Raw genomic sequence first — 21,861 nt, forward strand, 5'->3', positions numbered from 1 at the left:
GAGGGATGCTTACAAGCATGTTAGCATTAACTTCCTTTCAGGAAGTAAAGTTGTATTTTCCTTAGTTTGGATATTTGATAAGCACAAGAACAATAAAAATACAATCAATATTTTTCAAAGTAAATGAACTGGTTACTATTTAACAAGAAGCAGATCTTGTTATATACTAGATATTTCTACCTTGTAACTAACTCATGAAAAGCCTTACCTGTTCAAAAACAAGGGTCTGTAGCTTCTGAACTTCTAATTGTAATGCTTTGTTTTGGTCACTTAAAATCTGGAAGAAAGAATCTCAATTTACTGTTTTATTAAGAAAAGGTAACAATGCAATAATTTGAGTAAGTTTTTAAAAAAATATCGAACCCATATTATTGCTTTAAGTACTAATAAAGTGGCAGGTGAATTATACACTAATGTACATAAGAATACAAATCTCACACGGCTCCAGTTTCCAGTTTTAATGAATACATTCCAGAGTACAGGAATACAGTACTAGTATAAAGTACATGTACAATAATCTCTAAAACAAATTCTACCGAGCCCCCTATTTCAGTCATGTAGTTTATCCCAAAACAGTGTTAACACTGTGCTTTGAACTGCTTTCATGTGTATTTCAAAGAGTTGAACAGTTTGTGCCAATGGAATCTAGGAAACCCTGCTTTCTTAAGTGAGTACTAGTAAATTAAAGCCCCCAAGAAGCAAATCATACTACACAGATATGCACCCTGGGAATCAGAATGCTTTACAGCACTCAAGCTGGTTGGCCAGACCAAAAACTAGCAGTGCATCAACAACATAGGCAGATAGAACCACCACAAACTACCAACTGAAAACTGTAGAGAAAAGGCAGGAGCAAAACAAATTTCAAGTCTGTTAGAAGAAGAAGTAAGATAATCTAGGCAAGAAGAATCTGATAAAATTCACTGCTTATATAAGTCCCCAAATAAACTCTAGAAACACTGTTTCAGAGTCATTACACATAAAAGTAGTATTTCTAGATTCACTTCAACTGAAAACTATTACAAGGTTGTTCAAAAAACAAGCTTAATCACACACCTTGAATTCTTCCATTTTGTTTGAAATTTCACGCTGTAGCTGTTCTTCAAGCAGTCTTATTTTATCATCCTTAACACGAATACTATGAGAAAAAAATCAATTAAAACATGTAATATATTCAGGAAGTGTACATAAATTATGTGCACAAGTATCAGTTATAAGCAGCTATATTTCCTGTAATTATACTTGGACATAAATGTATGAATGACTCCATGTACAATACATTAATTACCTTTTATGCATTTTCTCCAGTTCATGTGCAGCAGCAGCCTGTGTTTAGAATGAGATGAGAATTATGTCATTTCTCAGGCAGTGCTCTAAATTATTTTTTTACTTAATTTACATATTAAAAAGTTACATTTTTATATATTTGAAGTAAAATTAAAGCAATAACAATACATTATGCTATCCAATATTTGTACTTCTTATTGATCAACTTTTATCCTAATAAAAAGGTATGTCCGTTTTTAATTAAATGGTAGAAAGCTAGAACAAAACAGCACATTAAGAGTGTTTTAGCCCTGACCGGTTTGGCTCAGTGGATAGAGCATCGGCCTAGGGACAGAAGGGTCCCAGGTTCAATTCCGGTCAAGGGCATGTACCTTGGTTGTGGGCATATCCCCAGTCTGGGGTATGCAGGAGGCAGCTGATGGATGTTTCTCTCTCACTGATGTTTCTAACTCTCTATCCCTCTCCCTTCCTCTCTGTAAAAAATCAATAAAATATATTTAAAAAAAAAAAAAGAGAGAGAGTGTTTTAACTGTTCCTCTGATATATCAAAAGTGTTCAATTCTTTGGATCGAACATTAATTTCAACATGAAAATAATTAATATCTAGATGGGTTGTGAGAGGCATTGTAAAATAGAAAAGGCTTTCAACAACATACCATGTAGCCATACCCAAGTAACCATTATATTTATTTGCTATCTACATGAGTAAAATTAGAGCTTGCAATACCAATAAAAATAAGTATAGACAAACTGAAATTCTGAGGTAAATGCTTAAAAAGCAATAAAGATCTACCTGTTCATTTGCCAAGGCCTGTAATTTTTGTACTTCAGCTTTTAATAAGAAATTCATATTCTGTATATCCTAGAAAAAGGAAAAAACAGAATTAGAAATACTTAATATAATTGACTTTGAAGCTTGCAAAACACTCTTCTACTTAAGCAAAGGTCTCAAAGCAAGTCTCAAATTATAATTTCTTAAATGAGAAAGAAAAACCATCAATTCCTGATGTTTAACATATTTCCAAATTATTGTCAATTATATCATGTGAGAAAAAAAACCTTTAAACTTTTCCTCTTAGAGGGGTAAAAAGGATTTTGTAGTTTAGAAAAGAGACACTTTTCAGATGAATTCGAGTATTTTCTTTTTTAAAAAATATATTTTTATTGATTTCAGAGAGGAAGGGAGGGGAAAAGAGAGATAGAAAAATCAAAAGATGAGAGAAAATCATTGGTCAGCTGCCTCCTGCACATTCCCTACAAGGGATCAAGCCTGCAACCCAGGCATGTGCCCTTGACCAGAATCGAACCTGGGACCCTTCAGTCCACAGGTCGAAGCTCTATCCACTGAGCCAAACTGATTAGGGCTAGAGCAGTGGTAGGCAAACTCATTAGTCAACAGAGCCAAATATCAACAGTACAACGATTGAAATTTCTTCTGAGAGCCAAAGTTTTTAAACTTAAACTATATAGGTAGGTACATTGTTATTAACTTAATTAGGGTACTCCTAAGGCTTAGGAAGAGCCACACTCAAGGGGCCAAAGAGCCGCATGTGGCTCACGAGCCGCATGTGGCTCACGAGCTGCAGTTTGTCGACCACGGGGCTAGAGTATTTTCTTCTCATAAACACATATACTGATTACAAGATCAGGGTAACTCAATGACTGTAAAATACTGCAGCCATTTATAATAATTACTGTACCTTAAGTTCCTCCTCTTTACTTGTTAAATGATCATGTTCATTTGCTAAAGAATCTTCAGTCTGTTTTATCTGCTTATCCTTTTCTGCAATCCTTTAACGGGAAATACATTTGCACATTCAATAAATATTCAGAAGTCAAACCACAAATCAAAGCAGTTTCTCACATAAACTGTACCTTCCATTTCTGTAGTCCCCCTTTCAGTTTAGGAATAGCTGTCATATGCATTACTACAGCTCCAAAAAATACCTACCCCTATTTTAAAACTTGAGGTGAAATAAGTAACTTTTTTAAGCTCACAATCCTGGCAATGTCAAAACCTGAGTTTAGGGCTTCTGAACTCAATTACACAATACACAAAAACAGAACTTTGTTTTGGCCACCTCCGTATAGTTAGATACAGAATACCTGCAACTACTTATTAGACACAAAAACTAACTTCCTCTGATCTCAAATCATAATTATCTCTCCCACATAAATGCTCAAGCCCAAATGAAAAAAATTCCCCAGTTCTTTTTATGATGAAGACAAAACACAGAACATTTAACTTTTCAGGAGCCAAATCAGTGAGAGGGACGGGGGCAGGCGAGAGGATGAGAGTTGCTCCAAATTTAGTTGCATTTTCTGAACAAGTTAGAATATAAATTTAATCATAAGTACTGAATCTAGCAGGTAATCAGTTAATGGTGACTAAGCAATTGTAAGAGAAATGTAGACAGGAAGGCTTACACTTTATGTAATTCTTCTGCTAGAACTGAAGCAGAGGTCTAAGAAAGAAAAACAGTGTCAACATAAAAGCATTTAGGACAAAGTTTAAAAGTTTTACAATAATCATTAAAAATCAAAAGAAATCAAAGTATATAAAATTATTAAGGCATCAGCTGGCCCATAGCAAGGGTTCATTAAATAGTAGCTATTATTTTTAAGGCAAATTTGATCACCAACATTCAACAAAGAAACAAAACATCAGGAAAATAAGATGAAGTTCATTTTTCATCCCTGTACTTCTTTTCCTTAGTAACTATTTCCAATAATGAAATGATAACAGTTCATGATTAAGGTAAGAATTACTTTTTGGTAATACCTATGCTGATCTTTACTTTTTTATTTATTTTTTTAAATATATTTTATTGATTTATTTTATTTATTTATTTATTTTTACAGAGAGGAAGGGAGAGGGATAGAGAGTTAGAAACATCGATGAGAGAGAAACATCAATCAGCTGCCTCCTGCACACCTCCCACTGGGGATGTGCCCACAACCAAGATACATGCCCTTGACCGGAATCGAGCCTGGGACCTTTCAGTCCCCAGGCTGATGCTCTATCCACTAAGCCAAAACGATTAGGGCTGATCTTTACTTTTTAAAAAGTATTTATAGCATCCTCTAAGTATTTAATTCCTGATAAATTTCTAGAGCTCTCTTTCAGCTAATAACTTGGATTTTAATCCAATTTGAATTGATAATTTATATATATACATACACATCCATAAACACACAAGCATCCTTCTCTATATTAAATAATTCTTCCTAATTAATTTTAGACTACAGTTTCTACAAAGAAAGCAAATAGGGAGTGAGGGTGGGGGGAAATGTTTGCTATCTCGAAGTTTTAGGACTTTAAATTTGCCTGAAACTTTAAAAACAAGTTTTTAAAAATTACTTTTTATATAGAAAGGTGATTTCTATTCCAAGCTACTCCTTTTTCTACAATTTTTAGAATTTTAAAGTTGTAGAATTAAAATTCACAATATGTATATAATGGAAACAAGTTAAGTACTAGAAGTTTTTCCCTTTTTTGTCACTGTTGTATTATTTATATTCCAAAGACTATATCTACCTATCCACCATAATAAAAAGATATATCCTTTTTTAAATTAAATGGTAGAAGGCTAAACCAAATCAGCACATTAAGAGTATTTTAACTGCTCCTCTGATATCTCAAAAATAATTCTTTGGATCGAACATTAATTTCAACAAGAAATAGTTAATACCTAGATGGGTTACATTAAAATGCTGCAAAAGAAAAACAGGTCTTGTAATACCACTTGCAAAACTTTGGAAGGTTTCTCCACTCACTAAACTGAAATATAAATCTTAAAATGACCCTTTTGCATATATAATCTGAGAGTTATGATCAGCATACTGCTACCACCTGAGGGAATATAAAATTTTCCTCTATGGCTAGTCAATAGTAGAGAACTCTTCTAATAGACAAATTACTATTCTCGACACCATTTGGCCAATTCCTCCTGTTTTGTGACAGAACTGTGGACATTTTTTCTTCCTATGGCAAAAACTCTATAACCCACCTCTCAACTAGCTGAATTTGAATTTCTTATTGTTTCTTATTATGATTATCAGAGAATTTAGCACTCAGGATCATCAATACTGATTCAATAACTAGTCTCCCATGGACTAATCCAGTGCTCAGCACTCAGCAGGCACTCAGGAGATTAGTTACACAGCTAGGAAGCTATTAGTAATGATAAACAATAAGAAAGCACCATTACCTGGGCTGCTATCTGGGAGTGGAATTGTTGAATTTGAGCTTTCAAAGCCTCATTCTGCTCCAAAATATCCTTTCATAAATAGCAACCAAAAAGAAGAAAGGGAAAAGTGTGTTGTTACTAAATATATCAATGCATATGAACAAAATGAGTTACAGGTACATGTGTTTATCTTTAGAAAGGCATTCTTTGATTCCAAAAGACGTCATTTTACAACAATAATGATTAGGCATTCTTCTAATAAAGTTAATTTACAAGGTAGAAATTAAGAATATGTTGTGTTGTTCCTAATCTAATACAAAAAGCCTAAGACTGTGGGTGAGGACATCTTTAAGTATATATTCAAAAACCCCATACTGTGACAAATGCTCAAAGATTAAGTTTTAATTATTCATCACCACTCCAGAATTAGGACAAGGCAGACTATCCTCCCTCTTCTATTCAGATACATCTAATTCCTGCCCACGTTTATTTTTGAAAAGAGAGAAAACTAGATACCTGAACTTGCATTTGTAGAGACTCTTCTTTATTCACCCTTTTTTGCTCCAATTCCATTAACTGCATTAGTCTTTGCTCCAATTGCTGTTTTGATACCAAGGTATCTGTAAGCTTACTATGCAGACTCTGTACTTCATTTTCTTTGGCCACAAATTTACTCTGTAAATCTGTAACAAAGCATTGTATTTTACAAAGGTCTCTTCCTTTCCTGGTTACTGATACTCATCTTTAGTGTAGACATGATCGCCTCTGAAAAACCCTCCTTGAATGTCTCCTCTGCTCCCTCCTTCCCGACTGCATATGAACAGCCTATGTGCTTACTTTTAATCACAGTACCTGCCACACCATACTAATTCATCTTCTCACCCAGCTTTTTGAAATCAGAGATTACCTTTTCTGAATCCAGAGCTGTGACCAATGCTTGGCACACAGCACGTACATATTCAATTAATGTGTTAACTGAACAGTACATGATGTTTAAAACTGTTATATCATTTCTTTTTTTTATTGATTTTTTTTTTTTTTTTTTAGAGAGAGAAACATCGCCAGGGAAGCAAAACATCGATCAGCTTCCTCCTGCGTGCCCTCTACTGGGGATTGAGGCCACAACCCTGGCATGTACCCTAACCTGACCCAGAATTGAACTGGCGACCTTTCTGTGCATGAGACGACGCCCAACTGAGCCACACTGGCCAGGGCTATATCATTTCTTGATTTCCAATGACCTCTCAGTAAGTACTTTAGTAAGTTATTTAGTGATTTTCTTGTAAATTCCCTATACTCTCCTACCTGGAAAGCAGAAAAAGATGCTGAAAGCTGACAAATGTCCTGGTGTAAGATGAAGTAAAAATTCTCTGTTTGCTTCTCTTCTAATAACCCCAACACAGAAAAAAAAAAAGAGAGAGAGAGAGAGAGAGAGAGAAACTATCCTTGATGCAATCATAAGTAAATGTAACTGCAAATCACAAGAAATTAAGACAAAATGAATGGTGAGATGATCACTAACTTGGAGTAAAGGGAAAGGATTCTAAAAACCTAGAAAGATTCAGGAAATCATAATACCAGGCATTATGAGAGCTGCTTCCTGGCCCCATAACACAATCAAGTCCAAAACAGGGAGAATAGAGATGGAAATAGAGGGAAGAAGAAGGAATGTGTATATGTGTGCATTAGATATGTTTTAAGAAAGGTTAGATGTTTCTTCCATAAGATGATACTAATATCAGAATGGAACACAATTCATAAAAGAGCTCCTGAAAATTAAAAACATAATTATAATGTCCAGGTTTAGAACTCAGAAGAGCATATTTCTTATCAGCAACAGTAGAAGTTAAATCTGTGGGAAAATTATTTCCAACCCAGAACTCTACATCTAGTCAAACTATAAAACAAGCATGAAAGTAGAAAGAATAAAAACATTTTCAGATATGCAAACATATGCATTTCAAGGCTTATTCTTGTGAAGCTACTAAAACATTTGCTATTAAATGAGAGGAAAGCAAGAAAGATGGCAGTGACACAAGGTCCAAAAAACAGGATAAAGAGACAAAACTAAGTCTCAGGAAGATAGCTATGGAGCAAACCTAGAAAGTAAGGTACTCAAACAGGAAGACTTGAGTACTCCAGACAGATGGTTCCAGGAAAAACTAATAGGGTCTCCACTATCTAACATGTTGAGAGGCTAGGGGAGGGGAAAATGTTAAAGGGAGTTTAACCACAGGAAAAAATTTAAATGGTAAAACAAAATCAAGCAACTTAAAAACATAAAGCAATAATTAGCTCCAGAAAATTAAAACATTGTTCAAGAAAAGAATTGCAGTTTTAATATTTTTCTTGGCTCAGCACTGAGTACAGAGTCATAATGATGCAAACAATGAATATTGACATGATCAAAAAGTATACATAACATTATCAGGAGGATGAGGGAAAGGTGAGAGAAGTGGTGTGAGAGTATTAAGCACTCATTTTCTGTGACAGAAAGTTAACTGATGCCTATCAAGAGACAGCAGTGTAAATATAAATAATATGCTTAGAGATATGATACAATTGCAACCAAAGAATAAAATAGCTAGGAATAAACTTAACAAAGGATGTGAAGGACCTATATACTGAAAACTACAAAGCATTATTAAAAGAGATAGAAACACACACAATGAAATGGAAAGATATTCCCTGATCATGGATTAGAAGAATCAACATAGTGAAAATGGCTATAGTATTACCCAAAACAACATATAGATTTAATCAATCCTCATCAAAATCCCAATGTCACCCTGGCCGGTGTGGTCAGTGGTTAGAGTGTCGGACCCACACACCAAAGGATTGCAGGTTTGATTCCCAGTCAAGGGTTCCCTCCCCACTCCTAGTAGGGGCAGGTATGGGAAGGAACCAGTGGATTTGTCTCTCTCACATTCATGTTTCTTTCTTTCTCTCCCCCCTCCCCCCACTCTCTCTGAAAAAGTAATAAAAAAAATATCCTCAAGTGAAGATTAACAATAAGTTAATAAATCGCAATGGCGTGTGTTTTTTTAAGAAATAGAACAAAAAAATATCACAAGATTTGTACGGAACCACTAAAGTTCCAGAATAGCCAAAGCAATCCTGAGAAAAAGAAAGAAGCTGGAGGTATCACAATATCTGACTTCACATTATTCTGCAGGGCTACAATAATCAATACAGCATGGTATTGGCAGAAGAACAGACACACCGACCAATGGAATAGAGAGCCCAGAAATAAAACCACAGGTATATGGGCAAATAATGTTTAACAAAGGAGCCAAAAACACACAATGGAGAAAAGAAAGCCTCCTCAATAAATGGTACTGGGAAAATGGAAAGACACATGCAAAGGGTGAAATTAGGTTAATTTATCCCCAAAATGGATCAAAAACCTAAATATAAGATCTGAAACAATAAATTACATAGGTAGCAAATTATGGACCTTGGTCATAGAGAACATTTTATGAATTTGACCCCAAAGGCAAGGGAAATAAAGGCAAAAATAAATAAATGGGACTATAACAAACTAAAAAGCTTCTGCACAGCAAAAGGAACTAACTATAATAAAAAAAAAAAAAAAAATAACAAAGGCAACCAACCAACTGGGAAATGTTTTTTTGCAAGCAACAGCTCAGACAAGGGATTAATATCCAAAATATATAAAGCACTCATACAGCCCAGCCGGTGTGGCTCAGTGGTTGAGTATTAGCCCGTGAACCAAAAGTTCATTGATTCAATTCCTGGTCAGGGCACATGCCTAGGTAGTAGCTTAATTCCCAGAAGGGGCGCTGCAGGAGACAGCCAATCAATGATTCTTTCTCATCACTGATAATGATAGAGGGACTTATAATGTGATAGAGCACCTGAATTAATCTGAAAAATAATCGTATTATTTTAAACTTTAAAACACATATACTTATGTGAATAGGGGGTTATGTTTCTTACATGTGAATAGGGGGTTAAGTTTTTCTTAAAGTTTACATTTTTCAAGGCCTGTGCGAAGCAATTGAGGAGGTGACTTGGCTGTGAATCCGGCAAGCAGAACCGATAAGTAGGGTCAAACCAACCCACCAGGACTCAAAACAGCATCTCATCACCTGATAACTAAAGACAATAGCTGACATCTGCGGACCTCCAGGGCTGCACGTATCTGCATTGCATTCCCAGCCTCATCCTAGCCCATGATCCTTTATAATCCTGTCCCCCGCACCTTGCTGTAAGACAGGAATTGAATGCTTCTAGGCATGCTGTCTTCTTGGTTGGCTAGCCTTCTCAATAAACGCCTTATATGATTCAACCCTGCCTTCGTTATTGGACACAGCGACGGGCAGCCGGAGTCCACCCAAGAGTTTCCCAGTAACAGTATTTTTCTCTCTCTCTCTCTCCCTCTCCCTTCCTCTCTGAAATCAATTTTTAAAAAAAATTTTTTAATAAGCAGAGGACCTGAACAGACACCTCTCCCAAAAAGACATACAAACAACTATCAGGTATATGAAAAGATGTTCAACTTCACTAGCTATTAGGGAAATGCAAATCAAAACTACAATGAGATACCACCTGTTAGAAAGGCTATTATCAACAAGACTAGAGGCCCGGTGCATGAATTCATGCACAGGTGGGGTCTGGCCGGCCCACGACGATGGGGGCCTATTAGGCCAGGCCAGCAGGGAGGAGGGGCTATGGGAGGTTGGGGAGGGCCGATCGGGGCCCTGATCAGGCCGGTTGGCCACCACAGTGCACATCCTAGCAACCGGTCATTCCGGTCGTTTCATCATTCCAGTTGCTTGGCTTTTATATATACAGATAGGTCATAAAAAGTGTTGAAGAGGTTGTAAAGAAAAAGGAACCCCCACCATTGCTGGTGGGACAATAAATTGGTACAACCACTATGGAAAACAGTATGGGGGTTCCTCAAAAAACTCTTCTGAGTATCAACCCAAACAACTCAAAAACATTTATTCACAAAGATATATGTATCCCTATGTTCACTACAGAATTATTTACAGTGGCCAAGACATGAGACAACCAAAGTGTCCTTCGATAGAGAAGTAGACAAAGAAGATATGGCCCATACTAAGGAATACTACTTAGCCGTAAGAAAAGGTGAAATACTGGCATTTGTGACATGGAATGACCTTGAGAATATTATGCTAAGCAAAATGAGTTAGTCAGAAAAAGCTAAGAACCATATGATTTCACTCATATGTAGGACATAAAACTGAAACTTAGAGACACAGACAACTGGTGGTTTACAACGGGAAGGGGGTGAGGGGTAGTAAGGGGTAAAGGGGGCCAAATGTATGGTGATGGAAGATGATTTGACTTTGGGTGGTGGGCACACATTGTAATATACATATCATCTTATCATAGTAATGTACATTTAAAACCTATACGACCCTATTAACTAATGTCACCCCAATAAATTTAATTTTTAAAAAAAGCAGTTACTTCCCATTAAAAGATCACTTATATTAACATTAAAAAAGTTATGATAGAAAACACTAAAAGCAAAAGTAACTGCTTCGGATCAGAGTACAGTTTTATTATTTATAGTTACACTAGTGGCCCGGTGCATGAAATTCATGCACGAAGAAGGGTTCCCTCAGCCCAGCCTGCACCCTCTCCAATCAGGGACCCCTTAGGGGATGTCCGACTGCTGGTTTAGGCCCGATTTCTGTGGACCACTGGCTCCTAACCGATCACCTGCCTGCCTGTCTGATCGCCCCTATCGCCCCTAACTGCCTCTGCCTGCCAGTCTGATCGCCCCTAACTGCCCTCCCCTCCAGCCTGGTCGCCCCTAACTGCCCTCCCCTGCTGACCTGATCGCCCCTAACTGCCCTCCCCTGTTGGCCAGATCACCCCTAACTGCCTCTGCCTCGGCCCCTGCCACTGTGGCTTTGTCCAGAAGGACATCTGGATGGATGTCCAGTCTAATTAGCATATTACCCTTTTATTAGTATAGAGGCCCAGTGCACAAAATTTGTGCACAAGGCGCGGGGGAGGGGAGGGGGGGGCCTCAGCCCAACCTGCACTCTCTCCAATCCAGGAGCCCTCGGGGATGTCCTACTGACGGCTTAAGCCCGCTCCCCGTCGTTTTCTGCTGTCTGCGTTGCCTGCTTGGCCGCTCCCGGGTCGCCACAGCAACGGCCAAGCAGGCCTTGCTCTCAGCAGCCCACCCCCCCTAGGACTGGAGGACTCTAGTGGGTCTGAGGACTGGATGCCGCCATCTGTGTCAGAGTGATGGTTAATTTGCATATCACTCTTTTATTAGCTAGGATAGTTTATAGTTATATATAGTTTTGATCTTGTTTGGTCTTTTTAATATATTTTTATTGATTTCAGAGAGGAAGGCAGAGGGATAGAAACATCAATGATGAGAGAGAATCACTGATCAGCTGCCTCCTGCATGCCCTCAAGCCATAAACTGGGCATGCGCCCTGACCAGGAATCAAACGGTGACTTCCTGGTTCATAGGTCAACAATCAACCACTGAGCCATGCCAGCTGGGTAGTTATATAAATTTATAGTTACAATTCTTTTGGCAAGATTCACATGTGCTTTGTTGATTAAATATAAAATATTAATTTTAAGAATAAGCTAATGTATCTTAACATAAATATAAACTTTACATATAAAGAAATAGGGCTTTAATATCTTGGATATATTTATATATTGAACCAAAGGGAAATACTTGGGGAGAAAGAAAAGAATCACAAGAAACCAAAGGTGTAAAGATCCAAATTATAAAATTATATTTTATTAGCTCATTGCCTCTTTCATAGGAGAAAATGAGTAGTGGAGACATAAGTAACACACCAGCTTCATTATCTCCCATATCTAATCTAACAATAGACAAACCTGGTAACTGACCATACCTTCGCTAAGCTTCCCATTGGCTAATCAGGGTGATATGCAAATTAACTGCCAACTAAGATGGCGGTTAACCGCCAACAAAGATGGCAGCTAATTTGCATACTGCAGGCAGGGTAGGACAGCGCAAGCCACCATCCAGGCCCCTGTGTGCGACCGGGAGCGGGCAGGGGCTGAGGCAAAGGCAAGCGGTGCCGATCGCCTCTCCCGAGCCCTCGCCCGCCCACCAGAGACACGCGGGGCCCACTGAGAGAGAGAGAGAGATAGAGAGAGAGAGAGAGAGAGAGAGAGAGAGAGAGAGAGATTTAGAGAGAGAGGCGGAAATTGGCATCCCGCATCCCTCCCTGATCGACCACTGTGATTCCAAGCCTGCGAGGGCTGCCTTCAGGCCGCAGCTCCAGGTCCCTCATCCCCACCCCAGGCCCGAGAGGAGTGCTGGGCAGAAGTGCCCAGGGGTTCGGGAATGCAGTGCGAGGGGCCGGCACGACGTGGGGGGGGGGGGGGGGGGCTGTGTTTACACCACCAAGTTCCCCACTTCTGCCCTGGCCTGCACATCCCTCCTCCTTCCCCTCAGAGGCCCAGCTCCTGCCTACATGCTTGCTGGGCAGGCCCAACTGCACCAGGGAGTGAGCCATGGTGATCGGGATGGCCACTTCCTGGGATGGGACGGCCAAATCACGGCGATTCGTGAGGGCAATGAGGCCCGTGGGGCATGCGCAGCCCTCGGGTGGCAGGGGTGGCTGGCCAACACGAGTCTGGCTTCAGTGGGGCCAGTGGGAGCCCGAGGCCACCCCAACCCCCACAGGTCCTGGGCGGACGGTGGCTCAGTGGAGAGTGGTGTCTCCATGCATGGTGCCCAGGGGCAACTGTGAGCTGCTGCAACCCTGCCCTATGCTTCAGGGAGGGGGAGAAGACTCGCAGCCACCAGCACCCTAGGCTGCATCGCCTGTGCCTCAGCCTGCCAGGTTGGTAGAGTCCAGAGCAGGTGAGCTGCTCCCTTCCCCCAGTGGTAGAACAGGGAGGAGAGTGCTGGGTGCAGGGAGGGGACCTCAGCTGGGATCCTCCTGGTATGGGGAAGGGGCCCAGCCTGGGCCCAGTGGGAAGCTTAGGAAGTCTGGCTAAGCAGACGCTGGTTCATACCAACTCTTACTCTGCCATCTTCCTCCAACTCTTCAAGCTAGCCCCCCTGCCCCACCTGTCCAGGGGAATGGGTTCTGGGTGACCTCCTTGAGCTCAGACTGTGGACCCAGAGACCTCAAGGAAGAGTGCCTGGCCGGGCCTGGGCAGGGGCTGGTGCAGAACTACTAGGGCAGAGTTGCTTCGGTGTCTCCGTGAAGTTTGCAACTGACCCAAGGAGGAAACCTGAGAGGGGAAAGGCCGGGAGGCATGAATTGCCAGCACTTTAGCCACTTGAAAACAGCTCCACTTGGAATGTGAGGCGGTTGTATGTTCAGCTGAGAAGTGAGGGGGCTGAACTCCACCATCACTGGGCTCCTGTCAGTCCGAGGCCCAAGCGTCCACCACGACAAGGAAAGAACAGTGAGGGGCCCGGAGGAAGGGAGGCCAATTGAAGAAAACCGTGTCTAGACTTTCCCAGCCCGCTCCTTCTTTCTTTCTGCTGCCTACAAGAGCCCCAGGCCCGGCCACAGTTCTGTGTCCACCTTTTAGTCCCCTATTCTCCAACCACAGAGGAAAGAAATAAGGAAGGAGTCTGTGCTGCCTTCAGAAAGTACCTATATACCTGATCGGCTATTTGCCTTCCACAGAGGGAGGCCAGACTGTGGCTTAGGCCCGCTCCCCACAGGGACATCAGTAGGACATCCTGTGAGGGCTCCCAGACTGTTAGAGGGGCCAGGCTGGGCTGAGGGATGCCTCCCGAGTGCACAAATTTTTGTGCACTGGGCCTCTAGTATATTTATAAAATTAAGAATAAGTGGTGAAAGTTAGTATTTAAGGAGTAGGAAGTTTTAAGTCAACTACTTGGAATAATAACGCTCTTGTTTTTCTCTTCACAATATAGGAAGTGAGTCCCTGAGAAACAAAAAAATCAAATGAAGATTTGATCAAAGAACCAAAAGGAATAAATAACTACAGAAAGGAAATACACAGCAAGGGTCCCATTACCCTATTATGGACTATAATTTTTTTGCGACTTAATGCTATTAAGACTGCTTTTTTTAAAAAATTCCCACCTGAGGGCATGCTAATAGACTTAGAGAGGGGAGAGAGGGAAAGAGACAGACAGATGGACAGACAGACATCAATGTGAGAGAGAAACATCTATCTGTTTTCTTCTCATACCAGTCCTGACCAGGTATCAAACCCGCAACCTTTTGGTGTAGGGACTATACTCCAAACAGCTGAGCCCCACCAGCCAGGGCTAGAGTGCTTATTTGTAAAACCCTAAGAAATGTCAAAGAAATAAAGGTGCTTTAAAAGTTTAAAAGCTATTTTTATTGAGCTGGAATCAAAATGCCAAATTACATACTACCTCTACAATATGGAAAGGGGAGAAAATTTTACCCAGAATTATATACTAAATTTACATGACTACCTCTTCCCCTTACCTTGCTGTGCTGCCTCATGCTCTGCTGTTCTCTTCCTGATATAACTTTGGACTTCTTCCCGCCTTCTCTCAGCTTCTTGTAATTGAACCTGGAGAATGGATAAGTCAGCACAAAGACAGGATTGCATTTATTTTTTAAGTATCCTCTACCTTTACTGTTGTATCATAAAACTGCTTATTCCAACAACTAGTCTCCTACATTTTAATAAGATAGGCAGATATGTCTAGCCTGATCATCTGCATGGATATTATCAGCCATAGCCATCCTACTTCGCCCCCCCCTCCTCCAGCCGCCCCCACCACCTGAATACAGAATTTAAAGATTGGAAATTATTTCGAAACAATATTTATGCTGGTGGATCATTATAGCTAATATGTATATATCTGATCCTCTTAGCTATAATCTGTTTTCCATTAATCTACCGTGAGCTGATAGGCTTTTAAAAGACAAAATTCTATCTTTAGTGCTAAATTTCAGCAGGTACCTATCATTTGTAATTTGAGGTATAGCACAACTCTTTAATCTTCAGTGTCATTATCTACTTATCCATAGCCAGAGAACAAACTTCCATATTTGTAACTGCCAGCAATAAACACACCAGCAAGACAAATCTATATAAAAAGCCAGTGTCCGTGATGACTAGGACAACCAGAAAGACCAGTCACCTTGAGATGGCATTGACCACCTCTCAGTCCCTCCCACCCTGCCCACGAGCAGGGAGGGGTGGGACTGGGGACTGGCTAATAGGCTGAACGGCTAACCTCTTGGTCTTGGTCCCTGCCCCCAGCCCACAGGCTCTGATGGATCAGCGATGGTGAACGGGGAAATCGGGGTGGGTGGTGGGAGGACCAGGCTGGCTGTCAGGCCATTGGGATCACCAGTTCATCCCTGGCTGCTCGGGGGCTCAGGCCTGTGGAAAAGCAGGCACCAGGGACTTCACCTCCATGAGCGTGCACCAGGCCAGCCGCTGATGGAACATGCTGCCCACTCAGGGCCGCTCACGCCAGGGCATGTAGGTCGCGGACACATGCCAGGGCAGTTAGGTTGCGGGCACGTCCCGCAGCTTCCATCAGCGCCTCAAGCCCCAGCGGCGCCCACGTGAGCAGTCCCAAGCTGGCAGCACGTTCCATCAGCGGCCGGACCAGTGCACACACATAGAGGTAAAGTCGCCGGTGCCCGCTTTCCCACAGGCCTGAGCCCCCAAGTAGCTGGGGATGTGCTGGTGATCCCAACAGCCTGACAGCCCAGCGGCGGAGGCAGCATTTGGCCTGGGGACTGGCGAATGAGCAGAAGATGGCCCAGATCACAGGAGGCTAGGCCTATGGACCCTACCCGCACGATTTTGTGTGCTGTGCCTCTAGTATTAAATAAAAGAAAAGACAATTATATCAATCTCCCAAAGGGATCCATGAAAACTAAGAAGACAAAAATTACACTATTTTCTACATTCAATTATTCCCAAAGCCCTTTTAATCCCTACTACTCTGAAACTAATATCAAGATATGACTGTATCAAATACCTAGGAAACTACTACATTTAACTTCTATACAAATTCAACTACACACTCAACAAATCCTCTCCCCAGTAAAAGGAGGAAAAGACAATTCTACCCACCATTCTGCTCAATGTGCATATGCTATTGTTCAAGAGAACAAATCTACTCCTCCCTCAGACAGCCTCAGCAAACACATGCATCTCTTCTCAATATGAACATTTCAACTTACCAAGTGGCTAAAGATAAATTCTAGTGTATAAGGAAACAGTGTATACTTTTTGCATACTATGGCTCAAGCAAAAGCTATTGGAGTATTACTAGGTCTGGTACTTACTCAGACAAGGGAAAATAATCTACTCTAATGCTGGAAGGAAAATTAACTTTGCTTGAACTTACTAAGAAATCCAAGTTACGTATAAGTGATGTTGAAGGTAATTTTAACTACATGATTTTTTACTTACACAGGTACACCCTAACCTCCACATATAAGATGAAATTCCTTCAACTGGTTATACCTATCAATCAGCTCATTTCATTTTTCATATCTTCAGTCTTTAACTTCAAACTTAAGCCAATATTCAATTCTTACATAAGTGCATACACGTGTATATAGGCAGAGTACTACAGGTCCCATTAAGCCTCAAACTACATATCTCAACCCTTTATATACATTTAGGACACGTGTACATTATTGATGAAATGATAAATATGGGTGGAAATAATCACCTTCAGCTGAGTAACTGCTTGCTCAGCATTCTTCTTTTGGACTTCCTCTTGCTGCAACTTTCCTGTTTTCTCAGTCAGCTCATTCACCAATCTAGCATAATCCTGGCGCAGTTTATTTAGTTCAGCAGACTGCCTGAAAACAGTAACTGGATTAGGAACCTTCCATTATTATTGATCCATATAAAGAATAAGCAAAACATATTGAGTGTAACCTCTGAATCATTCTGATGACAATTACACAAATTCTAAAAATCACTATAATATAATCAAGTAAGTAAATGACCACACTCATAAGCACAATCAACAGTGTCACCCTCAAACAGATATTCTGAAAAATGTATTAAAATCAAACAGGATTTAATCTGTGTAAGGATGCTACTAGTCTTCTCTAGTGCACTGCTTCTCAAAGTATCAGAACCAACTACATAACTATCAGTGGAATGTGTCTTAATATGTACACTCCTGGGCTCCATCTCAGAGCACCGAATCATAATCTTTTAGGGATCGGACTCAAGAATATGCTTTTTTAACTAACATACCAAGATGCTCTTCAGAATAATGAAATTTGGTAACTACTGTTAAGGGGGATAGATGGTTTAAAACTTGTAAATTCAGTCTCATAAATTTGTATACTATTCCACAGAAGGTAAAGTATTTATCATGTAGTTTAGCTGAAGAGGTTCTTCACAGAGCAAGAGAATTGTTTTTTAAAATTAACTGATTTTATAAACAAATATAAAAAAAACAAAAGTCTAACCAATCACTATCAAACATCATTTTGATGATTCAAGAAAAGACTCTGCCATTCAATTAAAAATAAAGCATTTGGAAACATACTTGTTTTCTAGTTGGTTTGTAGTGTTGCTGACAGCATCTCTCAGTATGCCATTTTCCTGCTTCAAGTGAGCTATCTCTGCTTCCATCTGCTCACGAACTTGCTGGAACTAAAATTATTTTACAAAAAAAAAAAAATTATTTTATAAACATAAGATTTAGAAAACAATAACTGCCAAAGCTAACTTTTTTTTTTAACCCTCACCTGAGGATATTTTTCCATTGATTTTTAGAAAGAGTGGAAGAGAGAGGGAAAGACAGAGAGAAACATCAATATGAGAGAAACACATCAATTGGTTGCCTCCTGTATGAGCCCCGACCAGGGCCCAGACCAGAGAGGAGCCTGCAATTAAGGTACATGCCCTTGACAAGAATCAAACTCAAGACCCTTTGATTCGCAGATTGACACTCTATCCACTGAGCCAAACCGGCCAGGGCTGCCAGAGCTAACTTTTAAAAGATACTTTATTGTGATCTACACTAATAAAAGACAAAGATGCTAATTGACCATACCTTCACTACACCTACCAGCCAATCAGAGCGACTATATGCAAATTAACCCAACCAAGATGGCGGTTAATTTGCATATACCAGCTGGGAGCGAAGACTGAAGACAACGTGGAAGCAAAGCGCTGCAGAAGGGAGCAAAGTAGAGGCGGCGGAGACAATAACGGAGCCAAGGAGGCGGCAGGCAGGAGGGAAACCAGCCGGGCGGCGGAGCGGGAGGGAAACCAGCCGGGCGGCGGAGCGGGAGGGAAACCAGCTGGGCAGCGGAGCGGGTGCGAAGCCCGCCTCAGCGGGTTTCGCTCCCTTCTCTGCTTTGCTACAGTTGCAAGAAGCCCTATTCTTGCAGGAATCTTCCTGCAACGGGCCTCTAGTGAGAACATAAAAGGCATCAAGAATAAAGTTTGCACCATCCTTAAATATAAAGAAACTAGAGGCCCAATGCACGGAATTCATGCGGCCCTCTCAGCCTCGGCTGGCCCTTGCAGCCCTGGCTTTATCCAAAAGGTTGTCCAGACGGTCGTTCTGCTGTTCGGTCTAATTAGCATATTAGCTCTTTATTATATAGAATTTAAAAGATGAAATACATTTTGATAGTGATGAATGCAAAGCAAATACCAGCTATCACAGAAATCCAAGAATGCAAGTAGCTCTAGCCCAGAGGTGGGCAAACTTTTTGACTCGAGGGCCACAATGGGTTCTTAAACTGGACCGGAGGGCCGGAACAAAAGCATGGATGGAGTGTTTGTGTGAACTAATACATGTTAACACTGCTGCTGGTGAAGGAGCGGAGGGGAGAGCAAGAGAACCCTCCGCTCTTTCGGCTCCGCGGGCCGGATAGACCAGCCGAACGGGCCGGATCCGGCCCACGGGCCGTAGTTTGCCCACAGCTGCTCTAGCCAGTTTGGCTCAGAGAATAGTGTGTTGGCCTACAGACTGAAGGGTCCTGGGTTCGAGTCTCATCAAGATCACATGCCCAGATTGTGCGCTCAATCCCCAGTATGGGGCATGCAGGAGGCAGCTGATCAATGATCCTCTCTCATCATTGATGTCTCTCTCTCTCTCTCTCTCTCTCTCTCTCTCTCACTCTTCCTTCCTCTCTGAAATCAATAAAAATATAATTTTTAAGAAAGAATGCAAGTAGCCCTAGCCAATTTGGCTCAGTGGATAGAATGTTGGCCTGTGGACTGAAGAGTCCCGGGTTCAATTCCAGTCAAGAGCACATGCCTGGGTTGCAGGCTCGGTCTCCAGTGGGGGGCATGTAGGAGGCAGCCAAATAGTGATTCTCTCTCATCATTGATGTTTCTATCTCTCTCTCTCCCTCTACCTTCCTCTCTGAAATCAATTAAAAAATATTTTTTAAAAAAAAGAATGCAAGTAGATGCTAGCTGCTTATCATATTTGAAATGCAAAATAAATACACTGAGATGCTGTTTCAGAACTAAAAATGATTTAGAATCTTTTTCCTACCCCAGACTCATACAGAATTAAGCCTGTCTTAATCCTATGTCAATTTTATGTACACAATATTTTTTAAAGATTTTAGTAATCAAGTTTTAAAGTTGAAAGTATGTTCAATACATTTATATTAAATTGCAAACTGAGCCATAACCAAATATATGGCAAATTCATTACACAAAATCTATTTGCTAAAATATTCTGGCCTCTAATTTTTTATTTCAGAATTATAGAATCAAAAGATAAAGAACACTGGCTCTTCTATCTCCATAAGGACATATCTTACTTCAATATGTAAAATAATCTTAATAATTTTTAATAAATCTATTTAAGAGAAGTTAAAATGTATGTTTCTATTTTTCAGAGAATTTATTATATGGGATCTATATATCATGGCCTCTATAAGCAATCAAATAAAAAAAAAGATGAACCACTTCAACACCTTTCATCCTCAATAAAAGATGATGCTATAAGTACCTAGCTAATTTTCAAATCAACATTAAGTAGCAATTCAGAAGAAGAAAATATCACCTGAGGCTGGAAAAATCAGTTCTTCCATAATCTGACTTATGGGAAAGAATATTTCAAATGTATAGAGGATGGGAAGACGGAGGACTGGACCAAATGAAAACATAAAAGCAGCAGTGGATGTGGTAATAACCTGACAACAGTCATTCACTTCTTTTGTACTATTCCATTATTAGTGTAATTCCATGGAAAACATTTACACTTTGATAGCAGTGAAGAGTACGTTAAAAATTTGCAGTAGGTTAGCAATGTGATCAAAATAGTGTTTTATAAACATAAATCTGGTACTAATCATGTTAGCACAGAAATGAGAGACCTATTAAAGAAGGTGCTACAAATATGTTAGAATTGTTAGTGTAGGTAGCTTGTTATTAATAAAGGAAGGGAGCAAAGGGAATCAGACATTGAGAAGCCTAATGTAAGAGGGAGCTAAATTAGGCAATAAGCCTGCTTAACTAGGAAGTTGCAGCATTCATATGCTCCCCATGGGATCAGAGCATTGCCCCACCAACAGGATTAACACCCCTCTTTGCCCCACGTAGGAAAGAAGGACTGGCTTTACAATCTCCCCTGGGTATAATTGGCCCACTCTCCCAAACTAAAGGGGGAAGGAATAAAATAACAAAGAAGAAATTCCTCTATTGGGCACATGCCCAGAAGAAGCCAAGATGGTACAGGGGAAGGTCTTTCTACTTTCAGGCATGCACGGGAGCCAAGATGGAGACCATAAAGGAGAGGAGCTGCCTTACCTGAGAGAAGGATTTGATTGGATAAAAGACACAGAAACAGGCAAGAACTAAAAAATGGATCAGTTAGGGGGAGGATGCAGCACCAACAGGGGTTTGTTTGAAAGAGCACCTGGTCCTTCCCAAATCAGAGATAACACAGTCCAAGCTTAAAAGCAATCTCTCTCTTTCTCAGTCTGTCTCTTTCTCACCCCATAACATGCATTCATTCATATGCTCATGCATTCTCTCTCCACAGTAGCCATATGGGCACAGCAGCCGCCTGCAGGAGGCCAGCCACCCACGGGCACTCTAAGTGCAGGCATCAAGCGCTAGCCTGGGTAAAGCAACACAGCGCCAAATGGAGTGCAGATAGGAACAGAGACTATGCTAGCTAGACAGGGACAGAGGTTGAACTGGACTAAGCTTGACATGGACTAAACAATTGCACAGAATTTCTGGACATTAGCTATTTTCCTGGGTTTGATGAAGACAAGGCTGAACTTTTTTCACAGGGGGACAGATGGCAATGAGACATCAGGAACCTGGGGGCAGCCTTCTATTTCTATCCCAATAAACCTTACCATTGCATCTTATCCTCCCATGCATGGGTCTCCTGAAATGCTTTTCTTGCAACTCTGTGAAAGGACCCCATTTCCAC

The 21,861-nt window shown here is 40.6% G+C and overlaps 1 protein-coding gene across 27 annotated transcripts in view; it reads right to left on the reverse strand.

Moving 5' to 3' along the window:
* Positions 1-21,861, reverse strand: part of KTN1 (kinectin 1) — a gene marked incomplete at its 3' end in the record, with an annotated part of 104,099 nt that overhangs the window by 58,280 nt on the left and 23,958 nt on the right. For all 27 annotated transcript variants that reach the window (XM_081113511.1, XM_081113505.1, XM_081113504.1 and 24 more), the window contains 11 exons: positions 17,989-18,095; positions 17,152-17,284; positions 14,930-15,017; positions 5,994-6,160; positions 5,499-5,567; positions 3,715-3,752; positions 2,988-3,078; positions 2,081-2,149; positions 1,289-1,326; positions 1,057-1,138; positions 209-277 (listed from right to left, as the gene is read on the reverse strand). In XM_081113511.1, the coding sequence (XP_080969637.1) occupies positions 209-277; positions 1,057-1,138; positions 1,289-1,326; positions 2,081-2,149; positions 2,988-3,078; positions 3,715-3,752; positions 5,499-5,567; positions 5,994-6,160; positions 14,930-15,017; positions 17,152-17,284; positions 17,989-18,095 (951 nt within the window). The remainder of the gene's footprint in view (positions 1-208; positions 278-1,056; positions 1,139-1,288; positions 1,327-2,080; positions 2,150-2,987; positions 3,079-3,714; positions 3,753-5,498; positions 5,568-5,993; positions 6,161-14,929; positions 15,018-17,151; positions 17,285-17,988; positions 18,096-21,861) is intronic.

The sequence above is a fragment of the Myotis nattereri genome (assembly GCF_964212035.1).
Source record: "Myotis nattereri genome assembly, chromosome: 1".
NCBI lineage: Eukaryota > Metazoa > Chordata > Mammalia > Chiroptera > Vespertilionidae > Myotis > Myotis nattereri.